Below are 27631 nucleotides of genomic sequence, written 5' to 3' on the forward strand. Positions count from 1 at the left end.
CAGTAAAGTCCCTGAGAAGTATCCCTGAATTTTTTCAGACATTTTGGAAGCCCATAAGATAAAAGAAAATAGGTCTAGACATAAAAGACCCAGGGGGATGACGGAAACATTAAAAATAACGGAGGTTAGGGAGGGTTAAAAAAACCCTTGTGTGCTCACTTACTGTTCTCGTGTCGTTAGAATTCCAAGCAGGTGCAACGTTTAATAAGGAAAATCACGCAGCTCCTTAGTCTTATCAATCAGTATCAACTAGTGCACCAGCGCATCGTGCTATTACCTTAAACAGTCTCTCGTTCAGGGGATATTCCTGGAGCAACGCTCCTAATGACGGGATTAAAATACACTCCATTTCAATTACAGTGCGTGCAGGACATGGGCGTGAGAGTGCACTTGCACACGAGATGCACGCGACTGCACTTAGAGAAGTCGACGTAGACGGGAATAGGTAATGTTCCTATTCATGTTACCGAACGAACGATAAATATGTGTAACGTTGATAAATCGAGGGTATTATCTTCTTTTTTTTTTCTTTTTTTTGGAGAAATTCTTAAGACCAAGAATATTAGTCGCGACTCAATTTTCTCGACGTCCTTGGCTCACCGAACGCGTTCTCGGCTATCAAGCTAATATTAAAGTCTCGATGTAATAGTAACTGCCGTAATAATACGGTAATATCGCGATAATGTGGGATGTGGTTTCAATATTGGAGGATTATTTCAATAAAATCAGTGGGGGTTGGGGGGGGGGGTGGATACAAGAAACCGGGAAATAAAAGCAAGTTAAGCGGCCGATTATCTGAAAGGTACGCTCGTAGCAGGCCGCGTAACACGTCGTCGTACACAGGGCGATTTGTACTTAATTAAGATTACGCGTTGATGAGAACACACGCGGCACGCGAGCCAAGATATTCCAGGGAGATTAGAGCGCGCCCGGCCATCGTCGATTCGAGCTTGTAGGTGGCGTTACGGCCCGATTTATACGTCCCGTAAATTATACGCTAACGCTGATTTCTCTTATTCTTGTTTTTTTTTTATTCTTTTTTATTTGATCGAGCCACTCACCATGCCCGTACGGATTCCGAGTAGCAGCCGGTTTCTGGATTCAACATTTTACGGTCACTCTCCGACCTGAAACAGAAAAGAATCCCTTGTCTTGCGGTGAAACTGCCGAGATAGATACACAGATTATTTAAACATTTCACGCCCAGACCCTTAAATTGCCATTTAACAATTACGAGACTGATATATACTTGTATCTTGTTATTTTGAAGTCGAAAGAATCAATATTAAAGAGACCTATTATTTACACCTTGTATTTATTTTTGGAAAGAATAGATGAATTTCTGTATTAATAAACGTGGAGATCCACGTCACATCAGTGAAACTATGGATGCTTACTGAAAAATGTTAATATACTAACACGTGAATGTTTTTGATACACTTTTAAAATGAGTGTTGCATCGGTACAACATTGGTAGAGGGTTGGAATGGAAGGTAGTGCCCCAATAAGAATAAAGTAAAACTTTCATGAAAAAAAAATTCGATCCCATGTAAAAATGATAGGATTCTCTGAAAAATACATACATTCAGCCACGAAGGTAACTAGTCCGACAACCGGTCATTATCGGTCCGACAAAGTCGAGTGGACGCATTGAACGGTAGACAAAGACGATGACAAGGTGTAACCGTGCGCGAGCTCTCGTCGCCGAGCGGGACGTGTGTCGATAAATTTGTTTTGCATCGTGGTCGTTTTATAATAAAACGTGTCGCTGCTTTCGTCGGCCATTCACGCCGGACGATACATTATCCGTGGGACGCGGGAAATTTATTTGACTCTTTTCTCCTCCCTTCTCGCCTCTACTCTCGTTTACCTTTTTACGATTATTTTTCGTCTCTCTCTCTCTCTCTCTCTCTCTCTCTTCCTCCGTTCTTCCCACCGAACACGACAAACGCACACAGTTTCGTGTCATTGTCGTTGGTGCATCGTCGATTAAACGCGTGTCAAGCCGACACACTCTCTTTCCACGGGGCAGAAACGTGTTTCCGTGTTGCGGAGAGATAAAAATATGACGACTGTCCTCCTCCCCTGGCTTCGAGTCGGGACACGAGATTGAAAGACGCGTTTCGTTCGGAAATTTCAGGGGCAACTTTTCGACCCTCTTTGTCTGTCGAACAACTGGTGAACACATACGCGAGAGTTTCCTTTTATTTCCACTGTAATCGAGGAAATATTTAACATACGTTCTCCACCCCATGAACCAATTCAATTATACCAATCTGTAACAACCCCAAAGTTCCAAGCGACCACTTCATCTGATCGGTATAAATATTTTATTAAATTAAATCGAGCGCGTCAGGGGACAGGTCTCTCTGTTTGCTCGGTATCATCTCTCTTCTCCCCCGTCTACGTCCCGCTCCTCCTTCTGTTCCCGGCGCGAAACCACCCCCTTCGGGCACCGCGAGAGGAACACGAGTAATCCTTTGATTTTTCAATCGGCCGCGGGCCATTGTTTGCGTGTTGTGACAGCGAACATTATCGGGGCCCGATTATGAGCGGCATTAAGGGCAGGAACTCGTGAGAACCCCATCTGGTCGTGGAAAGGGGGGACGACGCCGCCCCCCGGCCGAGGGTGGAAATCACTGTCCGCAGGCATTAGGCATTCATGCAGGCAGGTTGCGTGACTCCTCTCCTTTCGCGTAATTCGCGTGTCTTCGCATACAGTCCAACGCAACATGTCCCTTTTTCCCTTTCAACAAACAGCCCTATCTAATTCCAAGCTGTTCACGCCAGCATAAATTTGCTGTTCGAATGAAAATTAATAACTAACACTTGTTGCTGTATCTGTAATTTTATTCTTTCACGATCCGGTGGAAAACCACCGACGGAATTTATTTCAGATAACATTCACCCTCCGGTGAATTAATTATCGTAGCCCTCGGAAACACCAAGGTTTTTCTGATATTCATCCAAGGTTCATCCAGAATCTCGAGATTCAAATAAAGAGGATTTATTGCCAAGGGAAAAAAAAACGCAATTATTGCACGCGACTGTACCGCCCACCGGTTCACCGGTGTGTGCGTATGGGAATGGCGGTTTCGACGCGGTACCACGTAGCAATGCGGAGGGTTCCGAGCCAGGAATGTGATTTTTGGCGTAGAGGGTGAACCGCCCCCTCTAACGCGCGGTTTGCGGGTGACGTTACTCGACCATTCAGGGGGTGGCTGATTCCTTGTGGTTTTTTTTTTATTTCTCAATATCAATGTCATCGAAATATTTCTCCCCACGCGAAATTGTTATACCGTGAAAATCGTCGATCCACAATAAAGGGAGCGAACTGTACTTTCATCCCTGATTCGAGTGACGCAATCTTCCTCCCGAGATCGAATTCTTTTCGCGAAACGAAACCAGGGAATCAATTTATGAACAACCGTCGTACCACATGTCGAATTTCGAATGGTGTCTCGAGAAAAAAACCGCTGATACATGGTGCTCGACGGTGTTCGCGGAAGACGTTGGAACGCGACGAGCGTAATTCCGTAACCGGAGAACGTGGAGTATAGGAACATCGCGTTTACACGGGCAAACGGATCGCGTTTCGATTCGTCGACATGTGTAATAATGCTCGCGACCGAAACGTCCCCTCCACGATTTAAATTATGCAACAGTGGATAAAATTCACCGTCCTGATCGTTGATGATCGCGTGGCGAATGAAAATAGGTGTTTAAACGAAAATCAATCGGTGGGTTTGCTTTCAACGATGGAAAAGTAATTAGACGTTGCATGATTAAAGAGACTGGCTTGGGTAGGTACCTTGAATAGATTCAATTAACTATTCATACTTCATTAACAATTGAGAAACACAGATACTTTGACAATAACTATAAAATCACTGTGAAATTTTCTCTCCATAAGAGAGAGATAATACTTCCTAGGAAAAAGTGGTTCGTTTTTATCTTAACCACAATACATAAGGATTACAAATGTTTGAGTTTTTTATAGGTGTGCAACGCAGTGTATACGACACAATTGATGAGAAATTTTCTTAGGGCTGCTATTTTTTTCTGTGATTCAATTAAATGGATATTTTATGGTCTCACGACGTTTTAGTTGGTCTTTAAGTGCATTTCTTTTCTGGAGTCATCGTCGTTGCATTTAATAAACTCGAGCCCCGGTAATTTGTCAAGCCTGTCGATGTTTAATGACTAATCGTCGTCAGGGGTGTCGGTTCCTCCTGTCTTCGAGGGCCTCGTGAGAGACAAGCAGGTGGAGAAAGGGACGAGAATGAAGGTAGAAGGGACGAAAAATTTAAGGAACTAGAGGATTCGCGTTTCAACGTTGCCTGGTACCTTTCGTTCTCCAACCATTTGTCAAGGTGACAAGGCAATCTCACCCCTCGACGCTATCACCTCCCCCCCGTTCAACCACCTCGAACACTCGTCGCCGGTTGCGCGATGTCATCGATCATAGTTATTTCGAAGATTGGCTGCACGCTGTCCTTGCCTCGAATCGTCGTTAATTTTCCTAATTTTTCTGTCATTACGATAAAGTCATTACACGGTTGGGGGGGGGGGGAGAATTTATCGCGAATCTGATAAATTCTCTAAAAAATTTCAAATTATATTCTTTACAGTATATTGTTATCCAGCAAGAAATTCCGTCGATCACGATCGTCGGAGATATATCGTCATGTACTCGAAGTTCCGGACCAATCTACCGGCAATCCGGTTAAAAGTCGTCGACCACGAGTATCCCTCGCGACACGTAATCGTTACACTCACCAAGAGTGGATATGCTTCATCCGTCTAAGCAGCAAACACCTCTAGTTCCATTAAATCCACGAAAGAAAAATTTAAAAAAAAAAAAAGAAAAAAAAGAGAGAAAAATTTTCCTCAGCACAAAAGACATTATGTAAAAAATGAAAATAGAAATTTCGTCGATGATAACCAAAACCCGTGGAAAATGGACGAAGTTGCAGAGGATTCAGCGGCCCGATTTTTACTCCCGGATTTCCACAGGAACTTTTTTTTGTTTTTTCGAGGGAGAGGAAAGAGTCGAATCGATCCATGTTAATAATCGTCGAGTGCTACGCAAGCACCGTGTCCCCAGTCACGTAATCACTGTACTTAAGGGGAGTGCTCGCTCCACCCGTGACCGGGTTCCCACAACCTCGCCGTCATTAAACGACCAGGCGAATCACGTCGGTCTCCTTGGTCCCATGCGATCGACCGTTTTGGCAGGTGGTGTGTTCACGGATTTCCCATAAAACCGCGGTACCGTGTTCCCGGGGCCGCTTTAATTAATCCCGCTACCCCTCCCTTTGATCCACCACCCCCGCGAAATTCCCATACCGTCGACTGGAAACTCTCATGGCACTCGAACCGATCGATACGCTGTAATTATTTATTTGTTCCATTCACGAGAACGTATATCCATGCCTTTATCGAGTGTAGACGAGATGGTGTCGAAACTGTGAAGGGATCGAGAGACGTTGAAAAAGAATGAAATTTCAAAGGTAGAATATCGAAAAGGGATTCGTAAATGGAAGATCTAAGCTATGTATCACCTGTACCACGAAATGTTGGTTAATTTATCAAAGTATATCGATTTTCAGATTTTAATGAGACCAATTCTAGGTATCTATTCGTCGCTTTACAATTTGTATGTACTCAAAGATGGTAGATGAAAACCGAAAGATAAGTAAAAAGTAAAAAATTGCAATAGTGCACGATCATTCGTTATTATTTTCATTCTATGACAGTGATGGCTACACCTTCTCAGGATAGAAGCCATATAATAATCCCAGGTCTAATATGAATAATTACTAATTTTAAATCCTACAAAACTAGACATATTGTTGATTAAAACATCGTGGAGCCAGCAACCGAACGATCCACATAAACTTTTACACGAGTCAGTACAAACGATGCGTAGCGCGATTTTTCCAGCGTCCAGCCGAACCCAAGGGGAGGGGGGGTTGTCCCCTAATGACGACCCTGGGCCGAAGTCAACGAGCCGGTACGTTTCATCAGCGGGTAATCAGTGCGAGCCAGCACTGTCCGGCACGTCGTCGGTCGCCTAGGTTCCGCACCCTTCCGGTTCCGGTGTTCCGGTAGGCTTGACCCTCTCTCTCTCTCTCTCTCTCTCTGCGGGGGAACCCATGGTTTCCGGTTTTCAGGTGGGATACACGCTCAGGCGAGCCCCGTCGCGTTTCGGATCCATGAATCCATGGATCCTCCTTCCTCCGACCGTCTCTCTCCCACCTTCCAACCAACAACCACCGCTACAATCACCGTCCATCTCGCTCTCCCCATGCGATCGATCCGACCCTCAGATTCGTTTTCGTTCGTGCTTCCGGTAGCGGCGCGACGCAATTTGCGTTTTGCCCCGCGTGCGCCATCGCGTTTCACCATCTACGACAGGCCCCCGTAAAATTAATTCCTCGAAGGTTCCCAGAGTCTATTAATTTACGGAAATTTCAATGAGAAATTTTGTGGTGACGATATTACGTGTAGAGACGAAGGAATGGATATATTGGAGGAGAACAAATTCATATAGTACCTGCTACCTTTTTTAATACAGTATCAGGTCATCCTATAAGTGAGGCGAATTTTCTTCGATGTTTGTGGAAGGGAAACTGGAAATTGGTATTAAAATGTGAGTATAGAAAATAGCGAAATATTTGGAAAATGAGAAAGATCGAAGACAATTCGCATTACTTATGGGATGAACTGATAATTATCTACCATGTGACAAAATGATGCAGAATATTCTTAAATTCAATGGGTTTGATAGGTTTCGAAACACAAGTATCATTAATTTCTAGAGATCGTTTCAACAGGCGTGTTAGAAATTTTGTAAAATTCACGGCGTGTCTGTCCGGTCATTAATACGTCACGGTTCCACGCGACAATGGAGGGGGTCACATGTTCTCTTTTTTTAGGCTCGGCCGATGGGAAAAAGCGATCGCGTCCGGAAGTGGAAGTGGAAGTGGAAATTGAGGCAATGAGAGCGTTGCCCGGCGTGGTTCTTATCGAGATATCGCCGGTTTCTCGTTTCCGCAATTTCCTATCTGCCTGGAGCTCCGCACGACCGCCAATAAAAATATATATTATATTTCGACTGGGTCGTTCCCGCGAAATCTGCTCATTGATCGGAATTCCGTGGAGACATTACAACCAGTTCGGACGATAAGGTTTTTTGACCGATTTGGTAATTTTGCGGAAAGCAGCATTCACACGTACAAACAGAGAATTTCAATCGAATGAAATTGAACATTTCGATTGATCAGATTTCAATCAAACTTCGACTCGAGTAAACGTACGCGTGAGATTTGAATTTCTCGGTGAAGATACGGAATCTGCTTTATCATCGATTCGACAAAAGTACCGAATCGGTAAAAAAAAACCTGTATAGTCTCAACCGACTGTTTCGAGAATTTGCAATTTCGAGAATTCGTCACTTCATCAACCAAGAAGAGAAATATCGTTCTCGCGAGACGGTTAGACGTGTTGTCGAATGAAAATTCACCGATGCCCGGTTGTTTTCACGGTTAGCGGCGGCTCGTATTAAAATTAACGATCATTAATTCGTTTGTGCATCACTATGATTCCCGCGTGTACAGTTAGACGCATTAAGTCGTTCCGCGTGCAACATTGTTGAGAGGCCTCCGGGAATCGCGGTTCCGTGTTCCCTGTGATTAAGATGCAACGAGAGGGAGAGAACTGCAATTTTCTAGACAATCTGCGCACCCCGTTTTTTTCCCCCGGTTTACGAGGTTGAAGAAACTTTTCTGCACGGGAAAACACGTTTCGTTACGTTCACAATAAAACGTTGTGGCTTCTTTACAAACTCTCGACTCTATATACCGGTAGCAAAGTGAAGATAGAAAAAATACTGTAAATCCAAAACCACCGGCCCCCTCCCGATTATTAACATATTTTCCATCCAGATATCGATGTTAGTAACGAGAAAAATTGAATCGGAATATTCACCTGGAGAGCACGTACAGGGGAACACGCATCGACGCAAAATCGTCCTTTCGATCGAGGCCTACGCAGGCGAGACGCGCTCGAACGGAGGAACAGAGTAGGGGGTGAGAAGGGAGGGACGAGGGGAATCGGTGATGCAGGAGAGAGAGAGAGAGATAGAGAGAGAAATTCACCCTTGCGGCAACATTGCGAGAGAGCACACCTGGCCGCAGCCGTGCAGCTGCAGCTACAGCCCCCCCTGTCCACCCCACCGGCAGGGGGATGAAAAGGGGAGGGAAAAACGAGCGCACCGGAGGGTCGTTGCGGGGCATCACGGGTTCCAGTGGCCCCGGTCGAGGGGGTAGGGGGAGGGAGGGTGGCATGGATGCTGAGATTTCAGTTACGCATTCGCTCGCCAACGATTTCCAGACTCCACCGAGCCAGCAAAAATGAAAACGGCGACATTGTTTTCAGGCTCTCCGCCGATTCGAGGCTGCGGAGATTTTTTGGGGGTGGCTGAAGGGGGTGAAAACGCTATCGAGACACTCTTCCGAACGACACGTTCAAACGCGGACGATCCTTTTGAGGCGGTCCTTGTGGTCGATATATTTACGAAGATTATTCTACAGGACTAGGAAGCATAGTTCTACGATTGGGGTGATTGCGTTAAACCTAAGTGGCAGTTTTGATAACACTTAAGAAATTTTGATATGATAATAATATCAATAGATATTTATCACATGGAAGCCAGATTTTTTAATAACTGTACCTTCTTATAACGTACAGATTTAAATTTGAAAAATTGGAAAAATGTAATTTATTTCAAATAAAAGGAGAACATACACATTTCACCGATGGTATTTATTCCCTAAATACGTAAAGTGTTGTCTGTCTCGACCCTTGTTTCGACCCTTGTAATCTTCTAAATCACTGAACACGGTTCGTGAAAGTATTTCAACAGTTCCTTTACTGTGTGCAAGATCGTGTATCAATAATTTCACCGGGTAAGGGGTATTAGTTACTTATAAGTACTGAAATCGAAGGATCAGAAAAAATTTTGCTTCGAAATTAGTACCGCTTGATCGATCGAAAGGGCTCCTCTCTCTCGATCCTCTCGTCTCCCGCGTATCACGAGCGCTGTGCAGGTGAATTTATTCAAATGCCGATCAATTCAGGAGGATGGCACTCATCGACACCACGGCGGTACCCACAGAGCACTTTTGCCTCTCCTTTTGTTTCCCTCCTTTGTCATCCGTGTTACGATCCTTTTGTGCGGACGCCTCAGAAGGGACGGCCCACGGAACAATGACCCCGCGATATATATATATATACGATTCGAGAGAATTTGTTTATAAATGCCGACGGCGACGTCTTTCGAGGATATCCGTCCGTCGATGGAGAGGATATATCAGTGGTTTCGACCCTGTTTTCGGGTCGACAGGTTCATTCGCATTATCTTGTCCGTGCAAAGGTATTTAAGACGTGTCAACGAGAACGTCGATCGGCCACGACAAGCTTATAAACGAATACAGAGATTGACGGAGGAAGAAAGACACTGGACAAAGCGATTTTCATTGTCGTGTCTCCTATGGCGTAACAATGTAAAACAAATTGAACGATATTTACTGACTGTATTTGATACCATGTGACACGAATGGGGGACCGGAGAGTCTCTAGCGTTGTATAAAGATCCGATGAACAATAGAATTGGGCAGGTAGACAAATTCAAATAAATAGAACATGAAACAGTTATGTGTACAGAAACGAAAATCATGATAAAGTGTTAGAGGCTTCTTTTTCAAGTTTGTTAAGACACGAAAATTCAGAAAGCAGACAATCCACGTAATATAAAATACACTTTTACCTCGTAACCAAAAAGGTGATTTGTAACGACTGCATGCGAGCCTGGACTATTCTTCTTGAGAAAGTTCGTAAAACAAAGCAGACACGAATCGTTGCACGATATTAAACCTGGTTACTCGTTTGAATACGCAAGAGAGATCACGGCACAGAGAATAAACGTCGAAGAAACTAATTTAAACTAAACTATAAGTACACTACGATAAATTAAATTGATACTATAAGAAAATACAGATTCTTATTCGAGTACTATATCGCGCGGACTAGATGTGCTCGCGACGATGATCGGCATCGAACTAAGGAAACTTTACTCGAATCCCATGTAAAGGTGAGTCAAGTAATAAAAACAAAAGGTGCCAGCTGGCACCTTTGTTAAGAATAACATCATAAGAACACGTGAACTAGCGGTAGGTAGCGGGTCCGAAAACAGTGGGGGGTATTTCTGACCTCGATTTTCGATTCTTGATAACTTCTAAACAAAGTATCCAACACAATTTCGTCATTCACACGATTGTCATATTATTTCGAATGAACCGAACCACTTTTAGACGCACACATTAACCTCTTAGCTGCGAACGACGAGTATACTCGTCATGAAGAAATTGACAATTCTTTTTGTAATCGTCATGGAAGAAACGTAATTATTATGCGTTATTTGAAGTAAAATTTCTGTGAACACTAAAACATATTTGTACATTTCAGACATTTTCAAATATTTTTACCCAACGTAGATACACTCTTTTAAAAAGCGACACCACAGCTAAGAGGACAAACATAAAAAAATCTCCTTCAGTCTCCTGGCCTTCTGATTTCTGAATCCTCGCCACTTATACAGCGTTTGAGCCCTATCATTTCCGTCGATGATAAAGACGCATTATTATTCCAACAGTCTCGAGGAACCCCCGCGATCCCATTCACCCAATTATCACCGTGGTGGAGGGAACCACGAAGGGGAGAGGGGGGAGGGATGAAAAATGTTTGCCTGGCTCCCTCGGCATTAGTCCAGAGACAAAGGAGCAGCAATTACAAAAGAAGAAGTGTGTCCGCCTCGAGGAAGAAGATCCGGAAGCCTAAGTTTATTTACATCACAGTGCCGCGTCGGCCAGTCTCCTCGCTCCTTTTGTCGACCACGGGCGCCGGTAATGCATATTAATAGGAAATAATCCCCGAGAAAGAGGGGTGGAGAGGGGGTGGGTTGCGGGTGGCCGCGGAACGTAACGTAGGAGCTCGGAGAAAGCCCAGGAGGAGGAACAGTTCCGGGCAGATACAACGTCCTGGTTTCGAGTCGCGCACAAATTTCCCACCAATTCCCCGTCCCTTGGATAAATATTCATGGGGGAAGGGGTCCGACAGAACTGTATTTTTATGGCTGAAAAATCACCGATTTCCCTAGGGAAGACAGGTTAAAGTCTTTAGATACAGTAAATCATCGATGAGTGTCCGAAGGCTTCTCGGTAATTGAACATTATATATTTCGTCAACCAATGGTCCTATCCGACTAAAATAAATACTATTGATAACCTCATTAAAAAGTTACCCGGGGACATTCATCGAGGATTTACTGTACACAGCACCGACCAGAAAATGACTTTTTACTTCCTCTAAGTTTGTTCCTCTGTCACCTTCGAGAAGAAAGAATGGTGTATAAGCTTTCCCTCTAACTCTGATCGTTTATGTCTAGAACGGTCCCTTTACGTTTAATTAATGCGTGAATTAAGTTACCAACTGGACACAGCGGGTTATTGTCTCGTGGTCACCAGGGAAGAGGCGGGAAATTCGGAAAAAAAAGAGAGGAATTGGGTCGGCCGGAAAGACGGGACGACGACGCAGGCGGAGCCTCTGGGTGAATGAAAGGAAGCTGGTAAATCCTGGGAAGCATGAACGGGAAAATCGCTGAGCCAGCCACACCAGCTCCTCTTCTCGTCGGTTACGAACCGCGCTCGCCTGGCCAGAAGAAATCCTACTTCCGAGAATTTCAGCCAGAGAAGCAACTTTCCTTTTTTTGTCCTTCTTCAGCCACACCGGCCGGATTATCTTCCCACGGGACTTTGGTCCGGGGAACAATTACCCTCCCCCCCTGAACCTCTCGAAAATCCACGGCGAAAGAGTTCCTCTCCTGTGGACAGTCTTTCGAGAGAATACGGGAAATTCGATGGAAAGCCTCCATCTGAACGATTTTATTCGCTGAGATTCCTGATTAAATCAAACCGTTGTTTACAAGTAGGATCGGAAAACGTAGAATCGGCAATAACGCTGGAGAAAGAGACCACCAGTGAGGATGGACGATGGCGTTTTCTCGGCTCGTGGCCTCTGTCGTTCGACTACCTATACCTGGACACACGTCCAAGCTCGAAACAACTCTCTGTTCAAATATTAACACGGGAAACAGAGATTCTTCCAGACCTCGGGTTGGTTTCGTAACACCGGTAGCCGAGTTTACACGTTTCACCCGAGGTTATCTGTTACGAGGTGTTTGCCGACACCTCGGCGTACAGAACCGGCGTGTAAGTTACCGGCCCTCACCCACGCGCACGTTCGCCAGGCAATCCATAGGTGGGTTACGTCAGGAAAAACGGTTGCATCCTCGACGTTTCGTGTGTCTCCGGTCGCGGTAGAGAAACCTGGATCGTACAATGTATATAACGTTGTTTGTTCCGTGATTACTAGAACGGCCAGATAGACCCCAATTTCGTTTGCTACCTCTGCCAGACGAAAATAACGCGATTCGTTGAATGAGATCGTTGGACCACTAACGACAACATTGTGGCCAGACGTTACTTTGTTAAGACCTATACGAACACGGAGCTCCAATTTTGGATACCACACGCAGATCGACAGAATCCTCGACTTTCTGCAATTACGAAAATAACCAGACACACTAACAACATTATAGGGGACTCTGGATCCCTAAACTCCGCCGACTGATCGAGAGCCACTGGGGATTCGGTCAGGTACCCGTTAAGAATCATGGACGAAATCGCCGCTCCACCGACGCGTACACTCGAAAGAAGGATCGGCAGACAGTTGGGCGCCCCGAATGCTTGTACCGGGAAGGTCCTGGCGTGAGAGGACCTCAGGTAGTAGCCGTGTGTCCCTAGCTCCGTTTCTGGGTCCCCTTCCTTCGTGTTTCTTCGCAGTTAGAGGCTGAGCGGGGGGACAGGGGATGATCAAGGGAGGGCCCCTTCGTCTATCCCTGAACACCCTGATCTCTGCCCTCCCCTCCCCACGATCCTCGACACAACGAGCGCACCTGGTCGCACAGCCTGATCCTGGTCAGGGCTCGCTGGATGCTTGGACTCGATATTCTCTTGCTCTCGATATCGAATTCGACTCTCTCAGCTTCGAACTACCACGAAATGTTACGCAACAGTTATCCTAATGACTGCAATTATTGCATTATTATTACTGGTTTGTTGTTCACTCTATTACCTGAGTGTTCACAGATGACTGTTGAACCTCTAACCTAGTCCTAGTCCTAAACCCTAGTCCTAGAGTCCTATTGCTAGAATTCTAGGTGTCCTATTCCTAGAGTCCTAATCCTAGAGTTCCATTCATAGTGTTCTATTCCTGGAGTTCTATTCCTAGAATTCTATTCTTGGAGTTTTATTCCTAGAGTTCTGTTCCTGGAGTTCTGTTCCTAGAGTTCTATTCCTAGAGTTCTGTTCCTAGAGTTCTATTCCTAGAGTTCTATTCCTGGAGTTCTATTCATACAGTTCTATTCCTGGAATTCTATTCCTAGAATTCTATTCTTGGAGTTTTATTCCTAGAGTTCTATTCCTAGAGTTCTATTCCTGGAGTTCTATTCATACAGTTCTATTCCTGGAATTCTATTCCTAGAGTTCTATTCCTGGAGTTCTATTCCTAGAATTCTATTGTTGGAGTTTTATTCCTAGAGTTCTGTTCCTGGAGTTCTGTTCCTAGAGTTCTATTCCTAGAGTTCTATTCCTGGAGTTCTATTCCTAGAATTCTATTGTTGGAGTTTTATTCCTAGAGTTCTGTTCCTGGAATTCTGTTCCTAGAGTTCTATTCCTAGAGTTTTATTCCTAGAGTTCTATTCCTGGAGTTCTATTCATACAGTTCTATTCCTGGAATTCTATTCCTGGAGTTCTGTTCCTAGAGTTCTGTTCCAAGAATTCTATTCCTAGAGTCCTAGTCATAGAATTCTATTCCTGGAGAGCTAGTCCTACAGTCTAGGATCACGTAACACGCGTAATCCACCTACAGCTAGTTTATTTATTCGGGACTATCCAAGAACGTATTCAATTCTCCCACGAATGTCGCATACATCCCGATCACTGTCTAGCCTGTAGAGATCTAGAGAAGAGGTGCCTACTGTTCCGAACCACCGGTTGTCAAGTCGAATTTATTTGAGCGACTACGCTGAGGCTGACGACGCCTCGTACCTGGTAACCTGAAATTGGTAATTATACACCGGGGTACAAACCGGCACAGCCTCGTTCCCGAGCGGGTGGCGCACAGAGAGACGTTAGGGGAGGTAGAGAACGAGATGGAGAGGAGGGGGGGAGGGGTGGTGGTTTCTCGTTACAGAGCTTCCTGTATGGAAATCACAGAATACCAGCCCGTCTCCCCCTTCCAACTCGTCTCTCCTGGCACGAGGCATCGTGTCTGCCGGAATGATCTCAGATTTAAATCAAATCTAGCCTATATAACCGTCTCTCCCTTCTCGTTTGGCCAGACTCGTCTTCCGGAACAAGCCTATCCGCGGATCGATGAACCTAGGTAATCGATTCTCGAGCCAATCCCCCGCTACGAGTTCACGAAATAAAATTCGTACGACATGTTGCACGTCCAACCGACTGACGGTGCCTCGGTAGATTTTTCAACGAATTCCAGTGCATTTTCGTGCGGCTCGATTCGATTTCGATAATCTTTCGGACGGTCCAGAGAGAGTCGATCGACGGTCGCGAATCGAATTAATTAACACGGAATCGTTTTTTTTTTTTTGTTGTTGGCCGTACGGAGATTTTGTGTGTGTGCGCTGCACGCACGGCTGAAAAGGAGAAACTTTGTTTCGATTCACGAGCGACAGGGGGTCCCGGTCGAGAGAGCTGGAACTCGTCTGCAGGTCGTCTACGACGAACAATTACTTTCCACTTGTCATGCTAATCGTACGTGCGTGTGAGAGCACCGGGCGAATTCCGCTTTGTGCGTGACCGAGCTTTTTTTCTTTTTCGTGACCGCGTCGCGCAAACGTCGGGTTTAACATTCGAATCGCAACCGAGTTGACCGCACGTGTGCTTTTTTGTGTTTTTTAAACTTGATTGGGCAGGACATCTAGACAATTCTCTTTAATGATTAAAATGCATCTCGAAAAGGGCAATGTCGGAGTCAAAAAATACCAGTGCACACTAGGCAAACATTAAAAGTATTTCTGACCCAAAATCTCGCAAATCTTGGATATTCTTCTACAGATAAGAATTTAAAAAAGTGGTCCCCTCTTTCTTGTTCCCTATCGAGTCCACCATTTTTAATTTACAATTGTTACCATCAGATTCGGAATCAGCGATCCCAAAAATATCTAGGGTTCGTGTTTCCAAAAAGACTAGATAACTTTATTAATTAGGCTACTTCTTCGGGTCTCCTGATGCAGTGATTAGTTAGAGGAAGAGAAAAACTGCTCGAAAGGAAGAAAGCAACAAGAGTCCAAGTGTCAGGGGTGCTTTCGAGGACGGAATAATCGAAGTCCTCGACGAGATGGCTCCGTTTCCTCTGTGGCAGCATCCCGAGGGGGGAAAAAAGGCCCGATCATTCCTGTAACTTAGCTTGGCTCGGAATGAAAAACAGTCGTGTAGCGCGCGCGCGCACACACACGGGCCCACACGGTGGTTTGCGTGTCCTCCCGGTATCTTGATAGCCATGCAAATGGCCCGGTGTCAGATCCTATCGTGGAGCCGCATAATCAAAAGCGGAGGCACGCAAGCGCGCGAACCCATCTGCCCCCTCCTCGACCTTCGTTCCCCTGTCATTCTCTCTCTCTTGCCTACCGTGTGTTTTTCGATTAGAAGAGATCGAAAAGCTCCAACCTCCGTGACTGTCCTCCGCCTACTGAATTAAGCGTAGTCGCGAGGCACGTCCGCGGGTCTGGCCTCGCCCAGAATCGACGCATGCGCTTTCTGTGATACAGATTTCCTGCTATAGATCCACGAGGAACGATCTACGGGGGAGTTCGACGGTGGCCTGTGTAGCTCTCTTTGAATTCTCTCAAGGAAAGCTTCACCGTGTCTTCGTTGGTTCAACTCGTTTCTTCGAAAACGATATTTCTTTTTTTTTTTTTTAGACGAGTTAGAGGGATGGACAGCAATTGAGGGGCACGTAGCAACAATATTATAAATTTATACAACTATTTTTAGGATAACTAATCTTAGAGTTTGTTGATGGTACTAAAAAAATCGATATAAATGTAGGCTTTCTCCACCGAGTCCCTCAATTGTATTTACAGGAATCCTGAGTGTAAGTTTGACTTTTCAGTGAAGTTTCGCACAATGGTAAAGCTCGAAATTCCGAACCCAATGATATTTGTTTCAGTCGAATATGGGAATTAGTTTATGAAATATTTAATGTTCAGTGTCGAGGAGCCTTCGGACATTCATTCAACATTTACTGTACATTCTACGCGGGATGACATTCAGAACAAAGCGTTTTATTTCTCGAGTCGACATCACGTCGTTCGATAATGAAGCAATTACGGACAATAAAACTGACAATTTCCCCAGGGCGGTGTGTGTGAGTGCTCGAAATGTTGCGTCACTGATTTTCCCCGGACGCAAAGTAAGACGATTATTCCGCGTGTACGGTGACGAATACAGCCGGAGAACCGCCGCGTTTCCCCGCGGAACGAGCTGGAAATTTCGTTTGGTTGCAGCGTTATGGGGGCTGGAGGAACGGGTTTGCAAAAGGGTTCGAAGCGCCACGTAAAATGGAGTTTCGTTTCGAAGGGGGTGTGTGGGTGAAAGAGGCCGTCTCGCCGGAAACAAAACCGCATTAACCCGGGCGATTTGCGGGCGAAAAAGTGGAGAGGAACGTAAAACGAGAGGAAGAGTGTGTAAGAGGAAATCATGGAAGTACGTGGAAGCCGATAAACCAGAAAAATCCTGAACGGAGTTCTCTGGCTTTTGAAGCTCGCGTACGTTGGTCTAACAGAAACAGAAGATAGAAGAATAACCAGAAGAACTAGACGGATACACCTTCGCCCTTTCCCCCCCCCCCCTTCGCTTTCGTCCACCTACGTTCCCACTCTCTGATGGTACAGTTCTTTTTTCTCTCCTCTCGTTTGGCCCAGCATCCAGACGCGGAGAGATATTCCGGGTGAGTTGCGCCTCCTCTCTGGCTATCGGTGGGCCAGATCAAATGGCGGGTCTAAGAACCAGCCGAGGGGGCGAGGCGGGAAGAAGAAGAAGCGTACACCGTGGGGAGGGAAAGGGAGTGTGTGTAGCCAGGGGTGAAATCCGGTAGCCACGAGCACGTCGACCCACGTTTGTGTTCGACGGGGCGCAAAACGGTCGGGACGCCACCGCGACGCGCGCGGATCTCGATGAACGGGGACGTTCGAAAAATCGTCGTTGACCCTCCTGATCCCCTACCCGCCCTTCCGAGTACTGGACTTTTTTTTTTAATTGGGTGCTCCACAGATGGGCGGTGTTCAAGGTTCCACTTATCGATTCTGGACCGTTCTTGGACGTGGAAACGGTAGATCGTAATTTGTGCAGGCAGAAGAATTTTAGGGGATGATGGAGATCCTGGATTGTTCGGAGAGTAAAATTGTTTTGAGAAAAATATGTTGCAGGTGAGTCGTTCTTTTATGGAATATTTCGAGATACTACTGGTGCAGAGGGAAGATAAACCAGAACGCGAAAGGGTGTAATCGTGAGGGGATGTGGGTGTGCACTGCACAAGATAAAGAGCAGGAGAGATACGTCTCTCGTCGACGAGTAGTAATTTCCAGGCTGTCACAGTCACCTCGTGTCCCTGACTAGGCGGTGTACTAGATCGTCTCCGATTCTGTTAACTCTATGATTTAAATAATTCTATCGGTCTCGATCTCCGGCCTACCTAACTGACTGTCAATTTTAAGAACCATTGCGGTTCATAATCGTTGGACTGTGGAATAAGTAAACTGCGGATGTTTACGAAATCTTACAATTTTTAGCAAATTGGACAGAATTTAGGGATTTTAATATGTTAATAATAATGCATGAATATTATTCAATTTTATTAGAATTTTTATATTTCGTCTAGGTCTACGTTTCGCAAATCAACGGATGCTTTAAACGCACAAACATCCGCAGTCTAGTACTAAGTCGTCGAGTATAAAAAAGGAATTTTTAAAATCACACTTTGTTGCACCTCTCGCGACATAATTCCACGTAACACGAGACTTACGACTCGCGTGTGCCATGGACCAGGACACGGTAATTACTGGGGCGCGATTCATTACGCAGAGAAACGTATAAAAAAAGTCGACAGTCCCAAGATACATGGGCTTTCGACCGACTTGACAAACGGAGAAAAAATTTTACTATTACTTGGTTCAGGAAATTCTGAATAGGAAAAAATGAAAATCGCCGCTATCACTCTAGGACCTAGAGTCCAGGACCTGGTCTTCTCGGAACGTCGAGTCGGAGAGATGAGAAGCCGCCCACGTGAGAATTACGTGACGGGACCTACGAAGGGAACCGATTTCCCTGTAATCATCGACTCCCGTTTCCTGTACGACGTACGGCACGTGGCCGTTTTCGTGTAATTTCCCTTCGCCGTTGGGCCTCCGCGCGCCTCGGTCTACGTGCCCCGATCCGACCGACACGATCACTTACGATCGTTTAATTAATGCGCCGCGCCACGTGGCACGCATTGGCTTTCGTCTCACGCGCATCGATACCTTCCTTTTCCCGATAATTCGAAATGAAGGGGAAAATGCGGACCACGCGCGCCTCTTACTCATTCGTCCACGCGCGTACCGCGGTGTACACCACACGGCTACTTTCCTATGCACGCTGAATAATCGTGCGTGATTCCAGGAGGAGACCCGCTAAATAAAGTAAATACACGGTCGAACGCCGACAAAGTCGCCGAATGGGTATTGCTCCACGGAATTTCAACCAGCCCGCCTTGAAAAATCGGTGGTTTGTTTTTGGAAAACCATTGGTCCCACTCCATTTCGTATGAAACCAGAGACGAGATATAAGAATAGTCCTAACATCTTATGGGACTTGGTGTCCCACGAAAATCACGCTGGTTAGAGCGCACCTCGACAGAAAAGTTTCCGATATCAGGAATTACATACACACATTATTACCCCGGTTTCGGTAGCAAGGAATGGAATTCTGAAATGGGCTTCTGACGCCCCCGAAGCATGGAACAGAAAATTACGTTGCATGTTAGGTCTACCCTTATATCTCGTCTGTGATGAAACTTAGAGAACAGTGGATAAGATGAATTCTATCCAGGGGAAGATCGTCGAATTTGGATTACTGTAACTTGTATGTAAGCAAATTCGGAAACCTACCCCCAGATCAATCGAGGATACAGTTTCCATTCGATATATAAAATCAATCATTGCAATCTCTCGTATCGAGAATTCCTACGTTAAGTGCCACCAGCGCGATTAACACCGGAACCACCAAATCAGTCGAAACGAACATTTTCGAAGACACGAACATTCCACATCCAGTCGCAAGAATGAAAGAAGTTACAGTAGAATCGATCGAAGACTGGATCAATTAGTCTGCGGCGAGGCTCGACTTACGGCGGTTCCAAATAATAATGCCTGCCGGAGGGGGTCGTCGCGCGTACAACGAGAAAGACGCTCGGTAGCTTGCACCCCCCCCCTCCGTTAGACCACCCCCAGGACCAGCGGCTGTGTGCGTCAAAACCGGCGCAGAGTTTCTTGCCGTAACTAACTACTCGTGAATTTATCGAGGCACCCGAGACTCGAGTTTCTCGCCTGCCAACCGCGTCTGTGTAGGCGGCAAGGTAACCGTACGAAACTTTCCAACAGTTTCTCCCCCGCGGCACACGAGACGGGGACCACCGCCTGCAGGGGTTTGGCGAGGCAAGGAGAACGTCGTTGGCCGACGAGGGACGAACTTGTAGTTTATGAATTTATAGCGGCGGAAAGCGGCAAAGGCGAGCAGCGAGTTACGCGCGCGCGCGCGTTCCAGTTTATTCCGTCTCACCTCCAAGATTTTACCTTCCATTGAAATTCCAGCCGCGCCGACCCCCGCCCCTAACATCCCGCTGGTAAATTTTCTCTCTCTCTCTCTCTCTTTCACCCTGGGAAATAGTCGCGATCCATTAACGAGAGAACCGCCAGCTGCAATCGCGGTGACGGAACGATAACTTTTGCGCGGATCGACTTGTATAGTTGACGGAAAGTTTCGAGGATTTTTCCAGTTTACGCCTGAGGGTGTTTTCCTGTCGATGAGACCTGCTTTCAGAAAATTCGGGGATGATATTGTAGATGGAAGAAATAGTTTGGGCGTTTAGCCGAAGATTTACCTCCAGATACACGCGTGGGATTGGTTACTTAGATCGAGGCACTCTTTTCAGGGGAAGATTGTGGCCTGAAGAAATCTTCGGGGTTCAGCGGAAGATTTCTCAGTCCACACCTAAGACAATTTTTAACAATGTCTTCTATTCGAAAATTCAGATGTAAGATCGTAGCTTGAACAAATCTTCAGGGTTCAGCGGAAAATTTCCACATCTAAGAAGAGTTACGTTAAGGTGTTCTTTGAAAAAATTGCGTGACAACATCGCAGAGAGGGGAAATTTTCTGAGTTCGATCGATCATTTCTCGAGATACATACACGATATCACAGATATTCTCGTGAGACGAGTTACATACGTCGAGGAACGCCCGCGATTAAACACGATACACGGGACCGCGAAATTCTAAACCCGTTCCCGTCCCTTCCCTGCACGTAATTGCATCGTTCCGAAGGGGGCAGCGTTCCGCGGGACGGGCTAGGCGCAGCGCACGGAAACCGATGTAACTGCATATGCAGTGTCGTATATACCTCTTCGTACACCTGTTCCGTTTCCTGCGAAAACACGCCGAGTTCCAGTTACACAATGGGACACACCACCGAGAGACACGGACGACGCGATCGCCGGGTCTCGCGTCGGCTTGCACGACTTGCACGCGTGTGGCGGTGGCGCTTGCAGGTGCAAACAGGTGATCAGCCCCTGCGGCCCGTTGTAAATACATTGGCTTTTCACACGACTGTCAATGACATTTTTGTATTTCCACTTTGAGAGCTACCGTATGTATAATTAATTATATTGCGATTTAAGAAGGCATTCCGTTCTAGCAGTTGCATATCCATCTTTCAGAATTATTTGCGGGCAATCAAAGTAAGTATAGTGCACAAAGTTTGTTTTAATGACTTAATCAGACTTTGAACGGTATTTATTAATTTTTTTTATCGGGTACAAATAGGTGTAAGATGTCAGTATGAAGGTACGAAGATCGAGCGGTCTCCCACGTTAAATGGAATTACATTATTACGAAAGTTTCTTAAAATTTACTACTATAAGAAAACCCTTGTGTAACTCGAAGAAATAATATTTGTATACTTCATATCATGTTTGTTATTCAAGAATTTTGTACTTCGAGATCGTATTTTTTACAACACTTTCGTATTACAGAGTGAAAGTGTGGTGGTAATCGATCGGTGTGTAGGTGGGTATCAGGAAAAGACGCTTTTCGACCACCTTCCGATTTCCCACCGGTCACGAGGGTCGAGGGCGACGCGTCGGCAACGCATGACACCGGTGGTGTCCGGGTTTCACAGATTCAGATTCGGTCACGGTGCCCGACGCCCTGCTCTCGCGACACTCGGGGGGCACCCACCGTGTCTCCGCACCGACACACGCGTGCATTTATATACACGTTGCATGACACGGGTGTGTCGGCTCTCCTAGGATCGCCGAGCGTCACCGATACTTCTCACTTCCTTTCGCCTCCGGTTTCCGTAAAATCGTGGATACACCGTGTGCCCCAGGCTATCGATATCATTCGCGAATTACTTGTAATTTTACCCCTGCAGCCACATTCCCACGAACCATGTTTCACCACGTTTCACCACGTTCGAAATTATTTATTTATCTAATATATATATATATATATATATATATATATATATATATATATTATGACTCGGTGTTGCTGGTAGGTCGTATTAAAAATTGCTCGGAGTGCAAAGGGTTGAAATTGTTCTGCGTGTGTACCTACGTATGATTTTCCCCAAGCTATTTGACAGTTTCTCCGTACTGATCACTAGTGCATCTCATTTCCATGCTTCTGTGCATAAAGTTCGTCACTGAGTCATTCTTGTAATTATTGTCCAAAAGGACTATGCTCGTATAATATATATATATATAATATATATATATACGAGCATAGTCCTTTTGGACAATAATTACAACAATGACTCAGTGACGAACTTTGTGCACAGAAGCATGAAAATGAGATGCACTAGTGATCAGTACGGAGAAACTGTCAAATAGCTTGGGGAAAATCATACGTAGATATACACGCAGAACAGTTTCAACCCTTTGCACTCCGAGCAATTTTTAATACGACCTACCAGCAACACCGAGTCATTTTTACTATGAGCAACCAGCTACTCCAGGACTATTTTACATTGGCGCGATTGAAAATCTTGCTTTGTCATTAAAAAAAAAACGTATACTTTTTAAAATTATGTTTTAAAGTTAGAGGTTATCTTACAATGTCGCCACAGCGACGACATCGGAGTGCAAAGAGTTACCGATTGAAACAAGCTACCGATCTTCCGGTTCCGTTTCTCTCAGTCCGTTCGTTGTTTCTGATAAGTAGAATTGCAAATTACAAGTAAGGGGAAGATTGATGTTTGAAAGGTGCAGGTTTTATGCACCAGGGTGGCCACTTTTCGGGGCCAATATTTGATGAATAATGTCAATAACCTCGCTCACGACACTCGACACTCTGCGCGTCCCTTCTCGCGCGTGTTCACGCGCTCGCGCGCGCCCCGGAGAACACGCCAGGTTTTGTTGGCCGAACATGTGCATCGTGACTGGGCAGTTAACACCTCGACGACCTGAGTCATCGATGAACCGTGGAATCGATCCTTCTACGAACCGAAGTGCCGGTCGAAATATTCCTTTAAAGTTTGATGCCCTCGGTCTCTGATTGGAAGACCGCCTTGTATTTCAGTCCCTTTCGATCGTGATCTCGAATATATTTTTATGACAGACAGCTAGGAGGACCATATGGTTATAGGAAATTCGGGGAAGTTGTTACTTTTCAATGGAGCAATTATCGGCGATGTAATGTAGCTTGAATAGTCGACGAAATAATTTTAAGGGGCACCGTTTCTCATGGTTTTCGGTAACCTACTCGCCTCGACCGACGAATTTGCCGGTCGGTTAGAGAAAAGGGTCGCAGAACTAGCGTCTCGCGATGCTGCGAACACGTAATCGAGGAGCAGAAGCGAGAACCTTGTCCGGTGAAACTCGAAACTCCCAGCTACGTCTCTGATGTCGCTGTTTTGCTCTCCGAACAGGCAAGCCCACAGTCTTATCGTTCTTAATTCACGGAGAAAATCGGATTCTAAGTATAGCTTGCGTGTTCGTTCATCACAGGACAAGATTCCATCCCGTTAATACGGACATGTCGAATCGAAGGGCATTTTTGCTAAAAAAAAAAAAAAGGATCGATAGAACGTGATCAACGAACCATTTATATAAAGATTGTTTCTGGTATGATCGAGGAGGGACAGAAGGATCGAGCCGCGAGCATGAGTAATCCAAAAATTCATCCGTCCTACGGGCTGGAAATCTTAGACGTTAAGTAATGGACGAACCATTAGCTCCCATATCGCCAGACCGCACGATATCGTGTTGCAGGAACATTACGAGACTCGTCGCGTCCCATTTAATGTCAGTATCACTCTGGTATGACAAGTGGAAGAGGCTCAACATTAATTTCTTCTGACAGAGGAATATTTCGAATCCTTTTCCGCGTAAACGGGAACGCCCTACCCTCCTAGTTCCCGATCTGAATGAACAATGTGGGTCTCTGTTTGGGGAACAAACGAAACCGAGGGGAACATACTAATTCAGATCCCTACCAAACTGCATTACCTCCTGATACGTAAAAAATTATGTTTTAATAATAATGATTATCAATATCTACAAGATACGTACGATTAAAAAAATAAATAATCTATTATCTCTTGCAAAATCCAATCGACACTCTACCGATTTGGCAATACTCACCATTGTTCCCCACCACTAAATCATTTCTATCGAATGACCACGACGTAATAGATCGAATAAAAAATGAATTCGTAGGATCGTTACACGCTCGCTTAACACGTTGAGCGCCACGCGTATTTCTAAGACAATCCCGTTCAGGCCACAAAACAAATTTTATAGTTCTCATGTTACACGCTGTCAGCCACCGATGGGTGACGCGGCCTAAACGGAAAGTCTAGTGTCAGCCACCGATGGCTGACATGGCGCTCAACGTGTTAAACATCCCACGGGCTTCTCCGTTTGCACAGTCAAAGGATAATAATTCGAGCGATTCGCGAACCAGGGCGGGTGCAAACGATCGTTTTTTTTCTTTTTATTTCCCCCGCGAGACGCAGCCTGTCGAACCATTTAACCAAGGCAGCCTCCTCTCGCGGCTGGATCGGAGTCGACGATCAGCCGCCCGCGATTTACCGCCGCGTCGGATTAATTCTCGGCCGCCATTCAAGCATTAAGCAGCGTTAATTCGTTCCAGTAACTTCTCCCTCGCGGCACTTCACGTCTGAATACACGGTGCAGAGCCTGGGAGTAGGGTGAGGAGGCGGAGGCGGGTTGCAGAACCCACGAAGACAAGCCAGGATATCGCTCCCTTGAACCGAGGAGAGCGACAGATGCGCGCGGCTCCCGTTAATTAATTAGAAGCGACGGTGACACTTGTTACTCGGTGATTTCACCGTGAGCTTGTGCCATACACGCGTGTGTACCAGCCAAACGGTTTCTGTTCTCGCGGCCCGAAAGAGGCAAGAGGGCCTCGAGAGCGACGGTCGATCCTCCTCTGGCGACGTGTTTGTTTAATGCACGGGAAAAAAGAGGGTGTGTCTGTGTGCGTATTCACCGTCGTCCCGTATCGTGGTTTTTCGCCGATTGTCACGGAAATTTACCGGTGGAAAAAACGGTCTTCCCCTCCACTCGAGCGCAATCGTGGAATTAAGGTCGATCCGACTGGCTTCTCCCACGATTCGGAAAAACGCTTTTTCCTCGACGGTTCTGCGTCCTCGCGGTAAATCGTCTCGATCTCCGTGGACGTGTTCGATATAATGTAAATTAATAATATAAATTTCTTTAAGGGAAGTCCCTTTTGTTACGGTCGTTCGCAAAACAATTTGGTACAATGATCTTAAAAGTCTCCTTGAATCATGATATACCAGCTAAAAGAAATGTTCGATCGAACAGCTAGCAGTAGAATCTTGTATAGTTACAGTAGGATAAATGTTAAAGGAATATTGTAAAGCTTCGAATAGTAGTATCGAAACAGTACTTTATAGATACAGAATTATAAAGTCTCAGAAAGAATGAAATGAACAAATATCTTTGTAGGGACGCAAAATTTTATCGATTTTTCTGTTTTCCCATCGCGGGAACGATTCCTTCGATCCGTAAATCGTTGCACGCGCACCTTCACGGGACGCCGATTCGCGTCTCATTGTCCGTCGACGCACTGGAAACGTGTCACCGCTACGAAACCCAGGGAGCCCCTCTATTAACGGGTACGCATACAATTTCCACGACGAAGATCGACAAAGACCTCGAGATTACAAATTCAAATTCACCCAGTCGTTTACGCGGCACGTGTGTGTCACGTAAGCACAGAGTTTCTTTTCACCGGGTGAGCCACCTGTAAAGTTACCTGAGACGTGGCACTCCGCCCACGAATACAAAAAAAAAAAAAAAAAAAAAGAACACAAGATTCGCGAACGGTGATGAAAGGAAAAGAAAAAAAAAAGAAGTTGATCGGGAAACAATACGTTAAAGAATCTGGTTCCCGTTCGTTTTTTTTTTTCTGGTATAGATCAATAGCCCTGACGTTCGCTCGATACAATGGATCCTACAATTACTTCCTTTTTACAAATAATTATCGAAGACAATGTAGAACGTTCATGGTCGTACAAGACAGAGGCTAGAAAATCTCTACAATTATTATTAATTTCTACAATTTTGCAAACGAATACACAGAGCACAGTAGCGTAATGATGTTTGCGTTGGAGGACGGTTTCCCGGAAACGCAATTAAAAGTAGACGAGGGTGGTAGGGATTCCGTTTCGACATTTTCTCCAGAGGCACCCAGGAGGATTCTGCCCGGTTCTATGAATAATTAAAGAAATTCCCGTCCATCTTCGTGCGTTTCGAGCGTTTCCCTGTGTAAATTCGCGGGCCGACTACTGCTGCGTTTCGAGAGTATCCTCGGGAGCTACTCGAGCGGACTCTCCACCCACGTACCTTCGCGAGAATTTACAACCTACACGCGAGCATTCAGAAACGGACCCTGCTACGGAACACATAATTTAGCGCGTTAGAAATCCGCGGGGACTACCTCGTCTCGTCCCTCGAAAACACCGCCAAACGACGACGGCTTCTTCCTGCCGGTTGCCACCGAAATTCCAAGACTATCGACGCCCCGTTACATCTTTGATAACGGATACCAGTGGGTCCAGATTAGTGATGGGGAATGATTTGAATTGTATCGATATTTTCTATCGATTATTGATACCCAGAGTATCGCTATATCGGGAATAAAATATCGATATTATCGGCGTCGATACTTGCAATTTCATCAGAAGTAATAAAATCGAAAAATGAAACTAAATCGTTTATTTAAGCAGACATTTACCAAGGTAGAATCTCAGGTAACAGTGTCGAAAAGAAATCGACCAATCGTAAACTTTATGGGAAGCTCGCCATTGGTCCATTTTCTTTACGACCTGTTACGTTACGGCGAATGCAGCGATTTTATCGAAATATCGATATTTATGGGTTAAGTATCGCTACTGGAATATATCGTCATATTAAATATCGATACAAAATATGGATATTTGCATTGAAAATTATGGATATTCGAAATATCGGTACTGTATCGTCCATCACTAGTCCAGGTAGTCAGCTCAAGAATAAAACAGGAATAAAATCTCAATGCATCGAATTTCGTTTACAATCGTATCTAACTTCCGACGATTTCGAGAAATTTTCTAGTCGATTACACGATATTCTACCTATCAAACATAATTCTTTGAGAATTGAAATTTTTTACTAATATTACTGACGACTGTATTTTCATCGTATCTAACTTCTGTCGATTTCTACAGTATTCTGTTGCAACCTACTTACGAACGAATATCAGTGACAGCTGTATTCCGTAGCGTCCACGAAAAAAAATGAATCGCAGAGGAACGGGTGATGGTATCTTCTCTTCCGCCAACGCAACCGATATCGCGCGAGCAAGGAAGATCGTAGGAAGGAAAAAAACCCCGAGAAGGTAGAGGGGAGTGAGGCTAAAAAGCATCGAGCAAAGAAGAACGCGAATTCGCCGTTCTCCGTTTAACAGTCCCCCAAGCTGATTCGCCATCCGACTGCTGCGTTTCGAGTGATCCTCGAAAGCTACTCGAGCGGGCCCCCCCGGCCGCGAATGTGCCGGACGGTGCGCGAAACTTACGACCGTTCCGCAAACACGCGCGAACCAAAGCAGACGCACGGCCACCGGGAGCCCACTCGAGGA

The 27631-nt window shown here is 45.5% G+C and overlaps 1 protein-coding gene across 3 annotated transcripts in view; it reads right to left on the reverse strand.

The window, feature by feature from the left end:
* The window catches only part of LOC107185471 (transcription factor SOX-2), a 104366-nt gene that overhangs the window by 46123 nt on the left and 30612 nt on the right, over nt 1-27631 (reverse strand). For all 3 annotated transcript variants that reach the window (XM_015573152.1, XM_015573154.1, XM_015573153.1), the window contains exon 2: nt 1062-1127. In XM_015573152.1, the coding sequence (XP_015428638.1) occupies nt 1062-1127 (66 nt within the window). The remainder of the gene's footprint in view (nt 1-1061; nt 1128-27631) is intronic.

Source organism: Dufourea novaeangliae, unplaced genomic scaffold, assembly GCF_001272555.1.
Source record: "Dufourea novaeangliae isolate 0120121106 unplaced genomic scaffold, ASM127255v1 scaffold57, whole genome shotgun sequence".
Classification (NCBI taxonomy): domain Eukaryota; kingdom Metazoa; phylum Arthropoda; class Insecta; order Hymenoptera; family Halictidae; genus Dufourea; species Dufourea novaeangliae.